This window comes from Macaca mulatta, chromosome 2, assembly GCF_049350105.2.
Source record: "Macaca mulatta isolate MMU2019108-1 chromosome 2, T2T-MMU8v2.0, whole genome shotgun sequence".
Classification (NCBI taxonomy): Eukaryota; Metazoa; Chordata; class Mammalia; order Primates; family Cercopithecidae; genus Macaca; species Macaca mulatta.
In genome coordinates, this window is record NC_133407.1 from 63,487,588 (window position 1) to 63,507,929 (window position 20,342).

The 20,342-nt window shown below is 36.4% G+C and overlaps 1 protein-coding gene and 1 pseudogene across 8 annotated transcripts in view; one reads left to right on the forward strand and one right to left on the reverse strand.

Moving 5' to 3' along the window:
* IFT80 (intraflagellar transport 80) overlaps nucleotides 1–20,342 on the reverse strand; it is a 140,291-nt gene that overhangs the window by 61,560 nt on the left and 58,389 nt on the right. For 7 of the 8 annotated variants that reach the window (XR_013413625.1, XM_077991616.1, XM_077991615.1 and 4 more), the window contains one exon: nucleotides 6,357–6,536. The exons of the other annotated variant lie outside the window; for it this stretch is intronic. Coding sequence is in view for 6 of the 7 variants with exons in the window: in XM_077991616.1 (XP_077847742.1) it covers nucleotides 6,357–6,536 (180 nt within the window). In the remaining variant the exon portion in view is untranslated. The remainder of the gene's footprint in view (nucleotides 1–6,356; nucleotides 6,537–20,342) is intronic. 8 annotated transcript variants of the gene reach the window in all.
* On the forward strand, nucleotides 14,012–19,746 carry LOC106997017 (large ribosomal subunit protein eL33 pseudogene; annotated as a pseudogene).

A 20,342-nucleotide genomic window follows, 5' to 3' on the forward strand; every position in this document is an offset into this window, starting at 1 on the left:
AGGCCTCTAACATTATTAAAATTATAGATAGATTTCTTAAGATCCATATTTGCCTAAAGGCTCACATGGTGCAGTGTCCCTTTCTGTGAATCTGGTACACCTGAACCAAACCAGAATAAAGCATCCTAGCCACAATAACAAAACTAAAGACACTCTAGTAATTGCTGTTATAGTTTCAAAACTATGGCAAATTCCACATCAGAAATGTTATGTGTTGAATTTTATTTTACTTTATTTTATTTTTTATTTTTTGAGACAGAGTCTCACTCTGTCGCCCAGGTTGGAGTGCAATGGCTTTGATCTCGGCCCACTGCAACCTCCGCCTCCAGGGTTCAAGAGATTCTCCTGCCTCAGCCTTCTGAGTAGCTGGGACTACAGGCGCGAGCCACCACACCCAGCTAATTTTTTGTATTTTTAGTAGAGACGAGGTTTCACTATGTTGGCCAGGCTGGTCTTAACTCCTGACCTTGTGATCCACCTGCCTCGGCCCCCCAAAGTGCTGGGATTACAGGCATGAGCCATCACGCCCGGCCTCTGCTGAATTTTAAAATACACCAATTACTCTGTTCAATTCAGCGCAGCTCCAGGATTAATCTCTCCTGATATTCGCATCACCTAATTCTTCTATGTGATCACAATATTTAGACTCCTCAGATTGACATAAGTCTAAACATTCTGTTTGCACATTTGCAAAACACTCATTTAATCCTATACATAGCTATAATCATAATCATAGCAATAGCTATCATTTATTTTTGTTTTACATATATTATCTCATTTCATCTTCAAAATTACTCTATTATTAGCTCTTATTTTTACAAGACATAAAGTGTCCTGTAAGAATTACACACCTTTGAACTTTGATGACTATTAAAAGCCAAATTTGTATCCCATCCTAAAGTTAGAGTGGCAGGAAAGAAATTGGGACACTAGAAATGCCTCATCCTTTGCACCCGCAGGCTTTCCCTCCTAGGCACTTCCTTCTAACAAAGACATCAACAGATCTCTTTTGGAAAGAATTATCCACTGGGCTGCTTCCTGGAGGCAAGAGGCAGATTAAGAAACTTTTTCACTACAGGCTATTGTGTCCCACAAAAGCTGAGGTCCAGGGAGACCGTAGGGCAAGTAGGTCTACTGTAGGAAAACTGCACCAGCAGGTCAAGGTGTAGATTTAACAATCATGACTCAACATGATCTCTGGTTTCTGAGTTAATGAAACACGGATAAACCAAAAGCCAACAAAGCCTCTAAGGAAACTGTAAAATTCTAAATTGGGCAAACAAAAACAATTGTGATTGTTTAGTCTCACTGAAATCCTGTGACTCCACCTTGCAACAAAAGTGGGCTGTTACAAAGTACAGCCCTCAGAAAGGGAATCCTCCCAAATGTCCGGGGAGATCTTCCCAGAAAGGCAAACTGGAGTTAACAAACTGACCAAGCAACTACTTTGTTGCTAAAAAAGTTCTCAGGATATTCTTGGGGTAAAACCAAAGAAAATGACTGGAGGCGAGCCTCAATCAATTTATAGGTTTATTTTGCCAAGGTTGGGGATGTGCCCAGGAAAAAGGAACACAAAATCACAGGAACATCTGTGATCCATACTTTTTCCAAAAAAGGGTTTGGAGAGCTTCAATATTTAAAGAGAAAAAAAAGTGGGCAGGAGGGGAAAAGGGAAAGAGGGAAGAGAAGAGAAGAGAAGAGAAGAGAAGAGAAGAGAAGAGAAGAGAAGAGAAGAGAAGAGAAGAGAAGAGGGAGGGTATGGTCACATTCTTGTGAGGCTTTGATTAGAGCTCACTGAATCCACATGTTGCAAATGAAAAGAGGTACAGGGATAGTCAACTACGTATTCCCCTTGCAGTGAATCTGAATTTTTACAAAAGATAAACACAGAGTAGAAGAAGCAGTGAAATATGCATTGTCTCCGGTGAGCAGAGGGATGACTTCTAGTCTTGTCTTTCTCCCATACCTGTGAAGATAAGCTGTTAATTTACATTGTTAGGGTGAAACTCAACAGAACTCTGTTGTAGGGTAAAGATCTTGGGGCCTACAGGGAATTTACTTGTGAGCATATTGCAAGGGAAGTCCTCTGGGGAGGTATGTGTTCTATCTTTGTAGCTATCTACTTAGGAACAAAATGAGAGGCAGTTTTGCATGACTCAGTTCTCAAGCTTACCCTTTCCCTTTGACATAATGAGTTTGGGGTCTCAAGATTTTTATTTTCCTTTCACACTCACCAGCTGGATTTTAGCTATAAATGGGTAATCACTGTGTGTTGTTTTCCTTTCTCCCCTTTTCCAAATTGTTTTCATTGCAGCCACCCTCTTTTCCTTTAGCCATTGCAAACTGGGAATATGGAGAGTGGGAGGGGAGGGGAGGGGAGAAGAATTAAAATACATATTTATGTATAGTTTTCCAAACCAGAGAGTTGGAGCTGGATGCAATAACCGTAGAGTCTAGGTTATCTTTTTTTAGAAAGGGGATGGGTTTGTTTTCAATCACATATGAAATAGCTGCATGATAAATTAGTATATTTCTGAGTCATATATATGAGTAACTTGAATATATATCCATCTATATGAATAAAGGAAGTTTGTAAGGTGACTCCCAATGATCCCTGCCTCCTGGTATTCACACCCTTGAGCAAATCTCTCTATTTAGTGTAGTTTGGACCTAATAGCTTGCTTCTAGTAAATAGAATATGGCAAAAGTGATGAGACGTCACTTCTGAGCTCAGGTTATAAAAAACTGTGACTTATGTCTTGCTTGCACTCTCTCTGGACCTTCTTGCTTGCTCTGCTGAAGCAAACCACCAAGTTGTGAGCTGCCCTATGAAGAGGCCACATACAAAGAACTGAAGGAGACCTCCAGTCAATAGTCAAGAAAACACTGAGGCCCGCAGGTGTAAATGACACTGATGAACGGAATCTTGCCAACCATCATGTCAGTGAGCTTGAAAGCAAATCTTTCCCCAGTTGAGCCTTCAGATAAGACTAAAGTCCTGGCCAACACCTTGTTTGCAGCCTTGTGAGACTGAAACAGGGGACCCAGCTAAGCTATGCCTGGATTCCTGACTCACAGAAAATGAGAGATAATAATTGTTGCTGTTTAAGCCACTATGTTTAGGGTTATTCATTATGCAACAATAAGTAACTAATACACTATAGCTGCTAAACCGCTCAAGGATAGACTACAGCATATATCTATCTATCATTTTTTGTCTGCCCAGAATCAAATGACATCTTTTCTCATAAATATACATTGATTTTCCTTTAGGAAAACATTCCTTCCACTATTCTCAGTGACTGGCTAGATGGGATTGACTCATTTTCCCCTGCCTCTCCCTAAGTAAATACACTTGACTCAGGCTCAGCATATGAAATCCAAGGCTGAGGTTTCTCCTGGAATTACTAGGGGAAAAAAAGCACTCTTTCCGCTGAACTTGAAGTTGGTAGAATGTCAGTCTGGAACTACCAAGGTCACAAAATAGAGCCTTTCTGAAAACTAAGACAATTGCAGAGAAAAGAAGAGTCAAGGAAGAGAAAGAGATGAAGTCCTCTTGGCATTATTTAAGCCTCTGAACCAATAATGCCTCTCAAGTCAGTCTATCTCTTAACTTCACATGAATCAATAAATTTCCTTTTTTTCCTTTATTTTTCACTTTAAATCAATTACAGCTGAATTGATGAAAAAAAAATTTCAAGGTAATAATTTAGGGGGTCCATAAAACCAAGGACCAAATCTGTCTTGTTCACTACTGTATTCCTCATTGGTTAGCCCAATGCCTGGCAAGTAGGGATCACTCAATAGATATCCATTGAATGAGTGAATAAAATCATTCTAAAAAGAAACAGTGAATAGGCCTAACTTAGCAAAAATGCAGTCAAATGTTTTATAACATGCAGAAAGTAAAACCTCTTTAAAAAATAAAAATAATGTTCTAGTTTAAAACTTTAAAAAAGTATTTATAAATATTATTTTAAACACAAAGATAATTTAGATTAGATAAGCCATTTAAGCATTTCAATGGTTCATCTTATTTCACATAAAAATCCTCTCATCACTAGGATAATTTCTTTTTATTATGAAAGAAGAACTCCTCTTTCTAGATATAGTCTTACGTTGGGGCATATCTGTAATTAAGGCTAGAACTTTTTAGCACTACTATATTAGCTATAAATATAATATTATACCCCAATTAGTTGATTAGAACTCACAATGGATTCTATGTCATATCCAGAATATTATAATGGTTTAGATCTCAGGTTAATTAGAAGAAATATATATTAAATCATCATCTGGATCCTAAATCCTTCTTAAAGGAAACACAGAAGATGGAGGGCATGTCAAATCACACTGTGGAGATAGAATCAGCCCAGTCCAGACTGAGAAACTCTACCAGATAACTTGGTTCTTCAACAAACAAACTGCAGGGCAGGAAATAGAGATAGAAGGGGACTCTACAGACGAAAAGAGACTCAAAAAATATATCAGCCAATTGCAATATGTAAAATTGGATCCTGATTCAAACAAAGTTTTGTGGCATGTAGGAAACAATTGGACATTTAAACACTTTGTGGATATCTGATCATGTTAAGAAATTGTTATTTTATATGATATGATAATGGTAGTGTGGTTATGTTAAAACAGAGTCCTTATCTTTTAGTTATATATACTAAAATATTTACAAATGAAATACAACGTCTGAATTTGGGGAACAAGGAAAGTAGACAGGACATGGACCGGGCAGGCTTAAGCATGAATTGGTGATTACTGGGGCCGGGTGATGAGCACATGGGGATTCAATATACTACTCTGTGTGTGTTTTAAATTATCTAAATAAAAAGTTTTATAATTTTAAAATAAATAAGCAGAATAAAGAAAAAGTATAATATACCTAATTATTAGTAATCTAGTGACAATATTATCCAAATTTTAAAATCTGGATATGTGGGCTAACAGAATATTTGAATAGACCTGCCTATGCTTCTAAATTTTTATAGTAATAATATGATTTATGAATACTGAAGATAGAGGCAATTGATACAGGCAAAAGGAAGAAGACAAAGGTCGAATCCTTCTTTTTCAGAGGATTTCTATTGACACATTGCACTTTGATCTTCTCCTTGTACCTTTCTTCAACTAATTATTAATATATTAAGGGCAAGGCACTGGGCTAGAGGCCCTGAAAGAGAGACAAAGATGAGCCATGAGGATACTTGTGCCCTCCCACTGATGGCTTTTGACCTGTAAAACATCTCTCTACTTCCCATTGCCACATTCCAACCTCCTTGTATTTATCTACAAAATATTTCACTTCAAAATTTTCTTCTGATGGGATTGAGGATACACTATTATGGCACTATGGCATACTGAATATTTTAAGCTAAAGGAATTTGATAAAACAAGAGCAGCAGGAGGTCAGTCTGACCTTCCCCAACTCTTCTTCTCTCACACAGGTCATAAAACCTAGAAAGGATTTTCTGACCTTTTCCTAAAGCAGGTCATAAGACTCTCATGTGAGAGGTACCCTCCCTATACCCAGAGGAAAGTTATATCCTTATTTCTGAAGACACAGGGACACAGAGAAGAATCTAAACATGCAGGTCTTGCTAAATTTTCCCTAGCTTATTACCACTAGATCATACCTTTTTTGGCCTACTGCGTATCGCCACAACTGTATACTCTTCATCAAACGTAGCGTAAAAGCACACAGGCTTAACTGTTTCTTCAGATCTACATTTCCTCAGGAAGGCTCTGGTGTCATGTAAAACTTACATTAAATCAGTTTATATGCTTTTTTCTTGTTAATATGCCTTTTGTTACAGGGACCTCAGTCATGAGCCTAGGATGGGTAGAGATATTTTTCTTCCCCTATACTTCTTAATTCCTAATAAGAACTTCCTATACCATTTTCCCATTTTGACTCTCCTTAGGTAATTCTTAAAATAAATTAAAAAAAAAAAAATCAGGTTAAATAAGTTCATCCAATTACAAATAAGTAAAACAATTAACCCTGTCAGTAACTAGCAGATTAGGCCTGCCTTGGATTCAGCTCCAGGAGTCAAATCCAACATGCTCCTATTTGTTACAGCTTTTTCCTCAACATTTCCTCAATGTTTCCAATTTCACCGTATTTGTACTAAATGCATAACCGAGTAGCTTTGGCATTCAGGTTCTATATCTGTGAAAGGTTTTTATGTCAGAGAAAGTGACTAATGGCATAGTTAAAATATTTCTAATGTGACTGAATTTTTATAAGCTTGACTAAATATAATTAATGAAAATAATTCCATATTCTGTACAGTTAACTAATATGAAAAGAAGCAGGTTTAATCAACCTTGGAACATAATCATACCTGCATGGCCCTTCTTTTAGTTAATGTTACTTGAAAATTTTTCCACTCCCAATGTTGTTCCACCACATGTGCAAAAACAACATGTCCATTTCCACAGGCTCCAGCAATCTGAGTGCCATCAATAGACCACGCAATATTAAATATGCTGCCAGTGTTGGGTTTTTCTAATGCATATGACCACTGGGGGAGAAAAAACAAGAAAAAAATGGACTTACTGAAAAAAATTTTTAGGAAGTTTTAAATCAGGCACATGACAACATATTAAGATCATTTTTAAAAGAATGTCAGTTCTGGAATTATTAAAATATTTTTCTTACTAAAATTACAGTGTACTGAATGGAAAACACAGATGTAATTGTTAAAGTCCACAGTAGAACATCATGATAAAACACCATATGAAATATCTCAAGAACTATAAAAAACCCACATCATTTCAATGTTTACTATTCCTTTTCAGTAATAATACTTAATAGGTAAACACAAAGATTCTGTAGAAAAAACAAAGACATCTTATTATTCATTCTTAATATATAGTCTCCACATCTAAAAAAAATCTCATTACAATATTTTAAGAATGTCACAAAAAAATTGAAACTCAACACACAATGTAACTAAAATAGCTCTGACACACATCCTAAATCATGAAATTACATGAAATTGGATTTCTTTCTTTTCTTTTCTTTTTTTTTAACGGACTGCAGTAAGTATAACGTCTCCTAGAACCTATCTATCTATTTGAGAAAGTTATTTAGAGATATCAATAAGCATTAAATAGGACAAAAGAGATTCTTGTGTGTGTGTGTATAAGTAAGACATAAGAAAAAAAGCAAACTTTTTAATACATGGTATTATATGCACTTGTTTCATTTTTCAGATGCAACATATGTTATTTGCTAGGATGATTAATTTGACTAAACTTATATACATATTCTCTTTCCATTTCTCCAGCCTTACAGCCTATAATCACAGTCTTGATTTTGTTGTTGTTGTTGCTCTTGGCTGGATATAGATAGATAGATAGATAGATAGATAGATAGATAGATATAATTTGTTTGTTTTACTTTTTTTTTTTTTCCAGAAATACTCATTATTAGCTACAGGCTCACTTTGACAACAAATCTGGGGGAATGGAAAAATATAAAGATTTACTAATTGATACTATTACAAAACAAGAATTTAAAATTCCTAATAAAAGTTCATACATAACAAAAACATACTGAAAGGCTCTTTGACCCCTTGCTGACACTCTTTTACAACTCTCCCCACCCTCCAGCTTTAGAGCCACTAACTGTTTCTTTAATGGCTTCAGTAAAGGCCTAATAATAAAGTTATCAAGGAGAAGATAATGAACAAACCATAACCTTTGCTTCATCAGCAGTATGAAAATACTAGAAACTTCCTTTTCAAAAATTAAGAAGAATCAATTAAAAAAAGAATACATATAATATTTGAAGTCATCTTTTGAAAATAACTGTAAGACTGGGAACTTCAAAGATACTAATAACCTGCTTTGGGCGATAAAATGAAATTAATTCATTTGTGTTTGACAAAAAAGAATTATGAAACACTACATGAATACTATTTTACATAAAGATTAAAAGTGGTTGGTAATGACAAATGAGTCTTGATTTATTAACATATAGGCTTATGGCATATCTCTCTTTCTAAATCTAGTCTATCCTCATGGTGTAGAAGAAACAGAGATCTTAGTTTAATTTCTATTTTAAAATAATACATTCATATAACATTCCTTCCTTAACCATGGGGATAAGTCCCAGGATCCCCAGTGGAAGCCTGACACTATGGATAGTACTAAACCCTATGCATCCTATGTTTTTGTCTATATATACACACCTATGTTGAAGTTTAATCTATAAATTAGGGAAAGTAAGAGATTAACAATGTCTAATAATACAATAGAACAATTATAAAAATATACTATAGTAGAAGTTACGTGAGTGTGATCTCTATGTCTGGAAATTCCATTTCGGACTGCAGTTGACAGAGGGTAACTGAACTCACAGAAAAAGAAACTGTGAAAAAGGGAGGACTACCGAATTTAAAGTATAGTTTTAAAACACTGGAAGAACCAAATCAGCCAGAAAGAAATGTCTTACTAAAATTAAACAGAAATATTTATCTAAGAACTTACAGATGCATGATCCTAAGAGGAGAAAATGAAATGTTTAGATAATAGTATATCATCATCCCATATTCAACTGATTTCCTTTACAGTCCACACGAACCAACAAAAATAAAATCTGCAACATGCAACTTATCCCTGAAAACACATCTCAAGGAATACAGATTGAGTATCCTTTACCTGAAATGCATGGGGGCCAGAAGCAAATTTTGGATTTCTTCAGATTTTGAAATATTTGCATATTCATAAGAAGATATATTGAGAATGAGACCCAAATCTAAACACAAAATTCATTTATGTTTCATATATATGTTATACACATAGCATAAAGGTAATTATATATATTTCTTATACATAGCATAAAGGCAATTATACATATATTTCTTATAATTTTGTGCATGAAACAAAGTTTTGCAGATGTTTTGGTTGTGGCCTGTCACATGAGGTCAAGTGTTGGAATTTTCTACTGGTGGCATCATGTTGGTGCTCAAAAAGTTTTGGATTTTGGAGTATTTTGGCTAGGTACTTTACTCTTTTTGTGACAGTTGTGAATGGGAGTTCATTTGTGATTTGGCTCTCTGCTTGTCTGTTGTTGGTGTATAGGAATGCTAGTGATTTTTGCACATTGATTTTGTATCCTGAGACTCGGCTGAAGTTGATTATCAACTTAAGAAGCTTTTGGGCTGAGATGACAGGGTTTTCTAGATATATAATGGGATCATATCATCTGCAAACAGGGATAGTTTGACTTCCTCTCTTCCTATCTGAGTACCCTTATTTTTTTTTTCCTTGCCTGATTGCTCTGGCCAGAACTTCCAATGTTGTATTGAATAGGAGTGGTGAGAGAGGGCATCCTTGTTCTGTGCCGGTTTTCAAGGTGAATGCTTCCAGCTTTTGCCCTTTCAGTGTGATATTGGCTGTAAGTCTGTCATATATGGCTCTTATTTTGAGGTATTCTTTCAACACCTAGTTTATTGAGTTTTTAACATGAACGGATGTTGAATTTTATTGGAAGCCTTTTCTGCATCTATTGAGATAATCGTGTGGTTTTTGTCTTCAGTTCTGTTTATGTAATGAATCACATTTATTGATTCGTGTATGTTGAATCAGCCTTGCATCTGGGGATGAAGCCTACTTGATCATGGTGGATAAGCTTTTTGATGTGCTACTGGATTCACTTTGCCAGTATTTTGTTGAGGATTATTGCATTGATGTTCATCGAAGATATTGGTCTGAAGTTTTCTTTTTTTGTCATATCTCTGCCAGGTTTTGGTATCAGGATGATGCGGACCTCATAGAATGAGTTGGGGAGGAGTGTCTCCTTTTTAATTTTTGGAATAGTTCCAGTATGTCTCCCCAATTTTAGTAACTATTAAAGACTTATTTTCTGCTGATTAGGTTTCGATTATATTGTTTTATTACTAATCTAAAACAGAGAGAAATAATTTTATTTTTTAATCTTTTATTTTGAGTTCAGGGGTACATGTACAGGTTTGTTATATAGGTAACCTTGTATCATGGGGGTTTGTTATCATTAATGGGTACTGGGCTTAATACCTTGGTGATGAAATTTTAATTTTTAATGCTTACATTTAAAATAATTTTTAAATTGTAAATTAAAAAATTTTTAATGTAAGAATTTAATTTAACTTTACTATCACGATATTGTTATACAGGTTGAGCATTCCTAATCTGAAAAATTCAAAAGCCAAAATACTCCAAAATCCAAAATTTTTGACATAGAGAACACAGTAGAAGCAGGAACGTCATTCTCTAACCTTCTTTCACCCCTCTCCCAAGGCAGGTCAGTTCATCAAGGGAGAGGTACCTTCCCTGTACTGGGAGGAAAGGAACATCCTTATCTCTAAAGACACAGGGATGCAGAGAGGAATAATCTGAACAGAAAGGCTTTGCTACATTTCCCCCAGTTTTTTAGCATTAGATCATAACCTCTCTGTCCAATCATACTTTTGTATGACAGTTCATTTGTAATAAAACCTAAGCATAAAAATACACAGGTTTCCCTGTTTCTTGGGGTGGGGGGGGGGGCGGGTCTTCATTTCTGAAGGCTTCCATGTTATGTAAAGTTTGTATTAAATAAAATTGTATGCTTTTTTTTGTTGTTGTTAATCTGTCTTTCGTTATTTATAGGGTCCTCATCCATAAACCTAAGATGGGAAGAGACACACTTTTTCTCCCCTATACTGTTACTTATCTTATCGTTTTCTTTGACCAGACTATCTCTTACTTTAAGATGTTACTCAAAGTGTGCAAGCCAGCAGCATCTATATCACGTGTGAGCTTATTAGAAATGTAAATTCATGGACCCTACCCCAAGCTATTGAATCTGAATCTCTGGAGAGGAGAGACAGGAAGCTTTTAACAAGCTCTTGAGATAATTCTTATGCACATAAAGTTAGGATACTTGTTATCAATGCTAGCTGCACATTATTATCATCTTAGAAACTTTTTAAAAAGAGAGCCAAAACCCTAGCTCTGATCCAACCAATTAAATCCAGAATCTCCTGGGGGTAGGTCTGGATGTGTGTTTAAAAGTTCTCTAGGTGATGTTAATAAAGAGCCATTGTTTCAAAAGAAGAGCAAAATTTGTAATTTAGTTTATCATTAGCAGCTGGCTCTCTGACAGTACCTTACCAACTCATCTGCTAACTATTAAGACAATTATACAACCTTGTCTTAGCCTCTAAACCAGCTTCTCCTAGGTATGTGTACATTTGGCTTGTTATATTCATAAACTAATTTTTTTCTTTTGCACTTTTTATTTCTTTGAATTTCAAACATAAACTTAAGTAGGAATAATAATACAAAGCAGTGGTTTTCAAACTTTAGTGTGCATCAGAGTTACCTAGAAGGATTGTTAAAATGGATTCCTGGGCCCGACCCCAGAGTGTCTGATTTAGTGGATGTGGGCTGGGGTCAAAAAATTTGCATTTCTAACAAGCTCCCAGAGGGTCCTGAAGCTACTGGGCCAGTGACCACACTTTGAGAATGACTGGCATAATAGACCCCCATTTACCTGTTACCCAGTTTCCAACAATTATCAACTAATGGCTAATTCTCATCTCCTCTGTACCACCATCCACTTCTCCATGGCCCAGATTATTTAAAGCAAATCCCTATCATATCATTTCATCAATAAATATTTCAGCACATAGTAGTCCCTTCTTATCCACAGGGATAGGTTCCAAGACCCCCAGTGGAGGCCTGAAACCACAGATAGTTCTGTACTGTCTATATAACACTATGAACAGATTTGTTTTTCCTCCTTCACAATTTCATGGATAGAAGATTCATTTTTACCATAGATGTTAGTAACCTCGGCATACCATCTTTTTCTAATTGAGAACTTTCACCTTTTCACTTAAAGGAAGCACTTTATGGATTCTCTGTGGCACACTGAATTGCTAGCATCCTTACTCTTGTGCTTTGGGGCCATTATTAAGAAAACTAAGGGTTACTTGAACACACGCCCTGAAATACTGTGACAGTTGATCTGACAACTAAGCCAGCTACTAAGTAACTTATGGGTGGGTAGTGTATACAGAGTGGATATACTGGACAAAGGGATGACTCATGTCCTGGGAAAACGAAGTAGGATGGCTTGAGATTTCATCATGCTGCTCAGAACAGTGTGCAATATAAAACTTATGCATTTTTTATTTCTAGAATTTCCCTTTAATATTTTCAGATCATGGTTGCCTATAGGTAACCGAAAAATCATGAAAGCAAAGCCACAGACAAGGAGGAACTACTATATATCACTAAAAAGACAAAAGGCTTTTTAAACCCAACTTCAATACCATCATTAAGTCACTGTTCAAAATTTCCCAATTGCCATTTTTTTTCCAATTTGTTTCCAGTTTGTGTCAATCAAGATGCAAATAAGGTACAACCACTATGTTTGATGGGTAAGATCTATATGTTCTCCTTCCACATCTTTTTACCCTTGTAAATTTTTTTTTTTTTTTTTTTTTTGAGACAATGTCTTGCTCTTTCATCCATGCTGGAGTACAGTGATGCAATAGCTTACTCTAGCCTCAATCTCCAGGCTCAAGTGATCCTCCCACCTCAGCATCCTGAGTAGCTGGAACCACAGGTGCATGCCAAGACAGCGGGATTTTTATTTTTAGTAGAGATGAGGTTTATGTTGTACAGGCTGCTTTTGAACTCTTGAGCTCAAGTGATCCTCCTGCTTTGGCCTCCAAAAGTGCTGGGATTACAGGCATAAGCCACCATGCCTGACCTCCCTTTGTAATTTTGTGGTTGTTGAAGAAACTGGGTCGTATGTCCTATAAAATTTCCCAGTCTGGATTTTGGCTTCTGCATTCTCATGGTGTTATTTAACATTTCCTCTGTCCCCTTTATTTCCTGTAAATTAGTAGTTAGATTTAGAGTCTTGATCAGATTCAGGTTCCATATTTTTGGCAAGAAAACTTCATAGGTGATGTTGTATACTGTTGCAATTTGTTTAGTGAGGTACTTAAGTTAGGTTTTGTGTGGCACAGTGAGGAACATTCATGGAAAGATTAGGTTTACTACTCATAGGTCTAAGCGAGAAGGCAGAGCCAATGGGAAGGTGTGGGGTGTTATCAAGAACATGAACGCTCGACCAGCAGATGGGGAGCAAGAGAGACAGGGTGAGACCTTCGGGTGGAAGCTTTTATTGGTGTGCAGGGTGTTACCTAGGTGGGTTTCCCCTGGCGACCCCTAGGTGGGGTTGATTGGAGGGAGCACAAGGATAAGCACAGGAACTTGGGGATTACATTATCAGGTTCCTAACACTTAAAAGTAGAAGGTGATCAAACAGTTCGGGGTACAGGGCCTTATCTATCTAGAAGATAAAATGCTAACTAGATGGAGACTATCTCAAAATAGATGGGTCAAAAGTCAGGGACAAGACAACAAAATGGATGCTGGGACAGCATTACATGAATAAGAGTAATGACATGTACTTCTAGTAGGAAGCAATTAACATCTGTTGCCTCTCTTCTTACGCTTTTAGTAAATGACGATCATTGCCTACATCTACTAATTCAGTAGGGTTGCAAAATGGGTAATCTTCTAATCTTTTCTTCACTTACTAACTGCAATAATTTTAGAAAAAGAAGTATCTTCTCATCACCTATTTGGTTACCCTGGGGTATATATATCAAAGGCAGGATAAATTCTTTATTATTTCCAGTTAGTTGCCATCATGTGTTGCTTAATGAAGGGGATGCATTCTGAGAAATGGGCTATTAGGCGATTTCATCATGTGAACATCATAGTGTGTACTTACACAAATATAGATAATATAGCACCTAGACTATATGGTATAGCCTGTTGCTCCTAGGCTACAAACCTATCAAGCGCCTTACTGTACTGAATACTATAGGAAACTGTCACACAATGATAGTAGTAGACCTAAACATACCTAAACACAAAAAAAGGTATAATAAAATACAGCATTAAAACATAAAAAATGGTATACCTGTATATGACACTTACACGAATGGAGCTTGCAGGCTTGGAAGTTGTTCTGGGTGAGTCAGAGAGTGAATGGTGAGTGAATGTGAAGGCCTGAAACACTACTGCATACTACTATCAATTTTATAAACACTGTATACTTAGGCTACTAAATTCATTGAAAAGTATTTTTCTTTCTTCAATAACAAATTAACTTCAGCTTACTATAACTTTTTTGCTTTATAAACCTCTTAATTTTTTAAACTTTTTGACTCTTGTAGTAACACTAAGCTTAAAATAAAACATGTTGGGACAGCTGTACAAATATATTTTCTTTATATCCTTATTCTTTATGTTTTTTTCTATCTTTAAAATTTTTTGTTTTGTTTTTTACTTTTTAAACTTTCTTGTTAAAAACTAAGATATAAACACACACATTAGCGTAGGCCTACACAGGGTCAGAATCATTAATATCACTGTCTTCCACCTCTACACCTTGCCCAATGAAAGGTCTTCAGGGGCAATAGCATGCATGAAGCTGTCATTCCTTATGATAACAATGTCTTCTTCTGCAATACCTCCTGAAGGACCTATGTGAGGCTGTATTACAGTTAACTTCTTTTTTAAATTGGAGTACACACTAAAATAACAATAAAAAGGATAGTATAAGAAATATATAAACCAGTACCACAGTCATCTATTATCATTACCAAGTATTACGTACTGTACATAATTGTACATGCTGTACTTTAATATGGCTGACAGCGCAGTGGTATGTTTACACAAGCATCAACACAAACACATAAGTAATGTGTTGTACTATGATACTAGGATGGCTATGGCATCACTAGGCAATAGGAATTTTTCAACTCCATTGTAATCTTATGGGACCACTGTCATACATGCAGTCTGTCACTGACCAAAATGTTATTATGTGGTACATAATTGTATCACTTTTCAAAAATATAAATTTGAATAGTGACCAGATACTTGATGATACTTAAAAATTGCTGTTAATTGTTTTCAGATTTAATAATGGTATTGAGGTTAGGTTAACAATAGACTTTGTGTTTTCAGTGATATATACTAAAATATTTGGTGACAGAATGATAGGATGCCAGGGATTTGCCTAAGTGGGTGGTGGTACAGATGAGATATGTTATTAGTTGATAATTGTTGGAAGTTGAGTAATGGGTAAATAGCAGTTCGTTATACCAGTTGGTATATACACCTTTGATGTGTTTCAATAAATAGAATGCTCAAATTGGCTCAATTTTTTTTTTTTTTTTTTTTTTTTTGAGACAGAGTCTCGCTCTGTCGCCCAGGCTGGAATGCAGTGGCACGATCTCGGCTTACTGCAACCTCTGCCTCCTGGCTTCAAGCAATTCTCCTGCCTCAGCCTCCAGAGTAGCTGGGACTACAGGCACCTGCCACCACGCCCAGCTAATTTTTGTATTTTTAGTAGAGACGGGGCTTCACCACATTGGCCAGGCTGGTCTTGATCTACTGACCTTGTGATCCGCCCGCCTCGGCATCCCAAAGTGCTGGGATTACAGGCGTGAGCTACTGTGCCCGTTTCAAATTGGCTCACTTTTAGCCAGTCAGATCTCTTTCAACTTGGGTGTTTTTTTTTTTTTTTTAGTCTTCTTGACAGACTCTTACAGCTTTTTTTTTTTAGACACTTACCTTGTTTCCTAGAATGATAAAATGTCCAGATTCATATTTTAGATTTCCTGACTTACACAGGGAATTCTCAGTGGAGCACTGGTTCATGTTATAAAAATGTGGAAAATATTATTTAAAGAATGCCCACAAGTGCTTAGATACTATTACTGAGTTGATCATTGCTTTTCTAGGTCTTTTTAGTGGACAGAAATAGGTAATTTTTTCAACATAAAAAACAAACTCTAATGCTTTCCATTCCAATCCAGGAACTATCGGATTTCTACTTACCCTCTCCAATCTTACCTCAGGATCTCCTTTAATTAGCTGGAAAAATCCTAATTCTTTTTTTTTTTTTTTGAGATAGAGTTTCAATTCACTATGTTTTTCAGGCTGATTTGTCAAACTCGGTTCGGCAAAAAAAAAAATCCCTTCTTTCTTTTTTCTTTTTTTGAGACGGAGTCTTGCTCTGTCACCCAGGCTTGAGTGCAGTGGCACAATCTTGGCTCACTGCAACCTTTGCCTCCCAGGTTCTCCTGCCTCAGCCTCCTGAGTAGCTGGGACTATAGGCACCCGTCACCACACCTGGCTAATTTCTGTATTTTTAGTAGAGATGGGGTTTTGCCATGTTGGCCAGGCTGGTCTCAAACTCCTGACCTCAGGTGATCCACCCACCTCAGCTTCCCAAAGTGCTGGGATTACAGGCATGGGCCGCCACCCCCGGCCCTAAAAATCCCGATTCTTAAGACAACAATATAGATACTCAGAATAACACTATTAATACCACAAACACATGATTATAAAAGAGTTTAAAACTTCTTTTTGCATTCTATTTTTCCCTTAGGCCAATTTTCTTTTAAGCAACAACTTTGTCTGAAGGTAGGGCAGTCTTGAAAAAGTGTGAGGCTGACCAATTTGGTTTTTAGCTCTGGGCAAATATCACTGGCATTTCCTCAAATATCCAGTACCTTGAGGGTGTTCTACAACTAGCCAAAATCTCTCCATAAAGGGCCATCTCCTGGGCAAAAATATTCTATACCTCTCTTCACATGCTCTGAAGTCTGCTCTCAGCTAGCCAAGTTACTTAGAAAAGGACCTAATAAAAATAAGTTTAATGTGTTACTCCCATGATACTATTATATTTTAAGAAACAATTTCTTAAAGCAATAAAGCTAGTGAGGGAATTTTTTTATCAGTAAGAAGGTGAAATCCTTCCCAAGTTATCTACTACCTACATGACTCATTGCTAACATTGGCCCTAAAATGCAGTTACAAAGATATAGTTTATATCTTTGCAGGTTTATCTGCAGTGTTCTATTACTGCTGTAACAAATTACCACAAATGTAGAGGCTTAGAAAAACATAAATTGATTATCTTGCAGTTCTCTAAGTCAAAAACCCAACATGAGTTTCACTGAGCTAAAATCAAGGTGCTAACAGAGCTGCATTCCTTTCTGGAGGCTCTGGGAGAAGGTCCATTTCCTTGATCATTCAGATTGTGGGCAGAACTGTTTCTTGCAGTTGTATGACTGAGGTCCCCATTTCCTTGCTGGCCATTCATAGCTTCTAGAGGCCACCTGCATTCCTTGGTTTGCAGTCCACTTCCTTCGCCTTTAAAGCCAGCAACAGCAGGTGGAGCTGCTCTTTGAATCTGTCCTTCTTCGTCCACTAACCCCCAGCTAGGAAAGGTTCTCTGCTTTTAAGAATTAATGTGATTATATTGGATGACTGGATAATCCAGGATAATTTACCATCTAGAGGTCCCTACCCTTAATCACATCTGCAACGTTCCTTTTGCCATATTAGGTAACATATTCGAAGGTTCTGGGGATTAGCACATGGATATCTTCGGAGGCCCATTATTCAGCCAGTCATTAAGTTACATTAGGAAGAACATAGCAGTTAATTTGGGGATTGTAAAAGCATATTCCTTTTTTTCTAAAGATTCATATTTAGATATGAGCATAAACACATAAAATTATATTTTTACTACTTTTTTTTCTTTTTTTTTTTTTTGAGACAGGTTCTCACTCTGTCACCATGCTGGAGTGCAGTGGCGCGATCATAGCTTACTGCAGCCTCAATCTCCTGGGCTCAGGCAATCCTCCCACTTCAGCCTCTTGAGTAGCTACAACTACAGGCACTTGCCACCACACCTGGCTAATGCTTTTTTGGTATTTTTTGTAGAGATGGGGGTCTCACCATGTTGCCCAGGCTGATCTTGAACTGGGCTCAAGCAATCTGCCTGCCTTGGCCTCCTAAAGTCTTACCACTCTTTAAATGTAGTTTGCGATTTGTGGTTTTGGCTTTCAAGGACTCATTAACAATGATTTTAAAAAAAAAAAAAAACCTAAACAATATTTTGACTATGTGACCACGTTGCCACCAAGTGGTGGTAGGAACTTGGCATGTGGCACTGGATTATTAAAGATACCCAAAAGAAAACATTTTAAGTTATTGAAGAAGTTGCTTTTAAAAAGAAAAAAATAACCAAAATAGGTACACTTACCCCAACCTGCCTAGACACAACTCATTAGACCAGGCATGTGTACCAAACCTAAGCTGAGTCAGTGATCCCTTCCCTGAGCGAGTGCTTAAAATTGGGATTAAGAATCTTGTCTCAGTCTGACTGCTCTCTCAAATAAAAAAACGTATACTTCAGAGTTGTTAACACTGGTCACTTCCCAGCACATAAACTGAGGGGGGTAAAAAAGGTCAATCCACTGGAAAAGAAAAAAAGGACCTGGATATACAGACAGAAGCGACAAAAGACACAAAGAAAACAGGCACTTTCTGTGTTCTCCTAGCACTCCAGTTCCTGTTTCCTGAGGTCTGGCTATATCCTTTCCCTGGCTTCTAGAAGATATCCCTGTATCCTTATAACCAAATCTCCTTTTTACTTAATGGTTTCTTCTACTTTCTTCAACTAAAAGAAAACATAGAGTAACTTTGAAGTCATAAGATCAGCCATACTTCTCCAGCACTGCTTGTGTTTTTCTCACTTCTGGCAGTGAGAAAAGGCTGCAGTGTTGCCTCTTCCTATATAATAACTTCATATTAAAAAACAAAGAAACAATCAATACACTAATACTTATAAGAAGAAGCAAGCAGGATGTCCAATGCCCATAGAAAAGGTATCATAGAATCGTGGAGTTGAAAAGAGAGAGGTAATCATTTAGCTTAGACAATTTATTTTGTAGATGAGAAATGTAAAGACCAAGAAGAGCCCTTTGACTTTGTAAATTCACCGCTGGAGCCTTGACTCCAGGCTCTACAAACATACTAATGCTACTCTTACATTAAAACAAAATAAGCAATCATGTTAAACAGCACAATATAGGGAATAACAATTCAGAACATTTTATAAAGTGTTGATAGATCAAAAAATGATACATTCCTTTGAGCGAAGAGACTATTTTTTTCCTTCTGTATTCTGTCAAATTGCTTAGGCATGCAGGTTATTTCTCAACAGGGAAATAAATATTTAAACTAAAAAACATGACTTGACTATAGAGACTTTTAAAAGTATCTCCTCAATGTCAACCTCACCCTTATCTTTACTATTCCTGTATAAATATATTACATTGAAAGGATCCTCAAAAGGATAATCTTTCGCTCTTTCTGCCATCTTGGAGCCTGTGGAGGCCTGCAGGGAACAGGATGTCTAAAAGGGAAATAGGTTGGGAGGCTGTGGTACAAGATCATGTTTGCTTGCTCTAAGTGGGGTCTCCAGAACCAAAGGGAGTACACAGCTCTTCCTGAAGTTGAAGATGTTTATGCTAGAGATGAAACTGAATTCCATTTGGGCAAGAGATATGCTTATGTATATAAAACAAAGAACAACATAGTGACTCCTGGTGGCAAACCAAACAAACTAGAGTAATCCGTGGAAAGATAATTTGGGCCCATGGAAACAGTAGCATGGTTTGTGCCAAAATCCAAAGAAATCTTCCTGCTAAGGCCACTGGACACAGAATCTGTGTGATGCTGTACCCCTCAAGGATTTAAGCTAACGAAAAGTAAATAAAAGTGGATTTGTGTTCTTGGGGGGAAAAAAAGCATAAACTTTGGCCAAGTTCAAGAAATTCAATTCATAAAATTGTACATTTACAAAGTAAGTTTAAGTGGAAGAGAAAATAGATGCAAAGTTTCTTACATTCATTTAGGGCACATTAACTGATGTTTAGGAGCAGTTACTGCAGATGGTAAGTCATTGCAATTATTTTAATTGAAAAGATGAACAGGTAGATACCTTTTTATTATAATGCCTAACCGAATATTGAAGGACAGAGAAAATGAGAATCACAAAAAGTATCTCTTACACAAGCAATAGCACCACCTGCTGATAAATAAAAGCAACAATGTCAGCTAATTAAAAATGAGGCCAAGTACTTCATATATTTAGATCTTTCCCCTTGGACACTATTGTTTAATACAGCATAATTCATTAATATATTGTATAATTTATTTATTTATAATAACTATGTTAATTTGAACATCTGTGCCCTTACAATTGGAATCAAGCATTTCTTAAAAATCAAAGGTAAAAATAAAATTTATCATGTAATATAGAAAACATTATGGTACTATGACTTTTAATTTTTATCCCAAAGGTAATTCATTTGTACCATATTTATTTTACTTACCATCCAGTAACGTACATTTAGTTTCTGTATTTGTTTTTATGTTCCCTGATCATCTCACTTAAAATAATG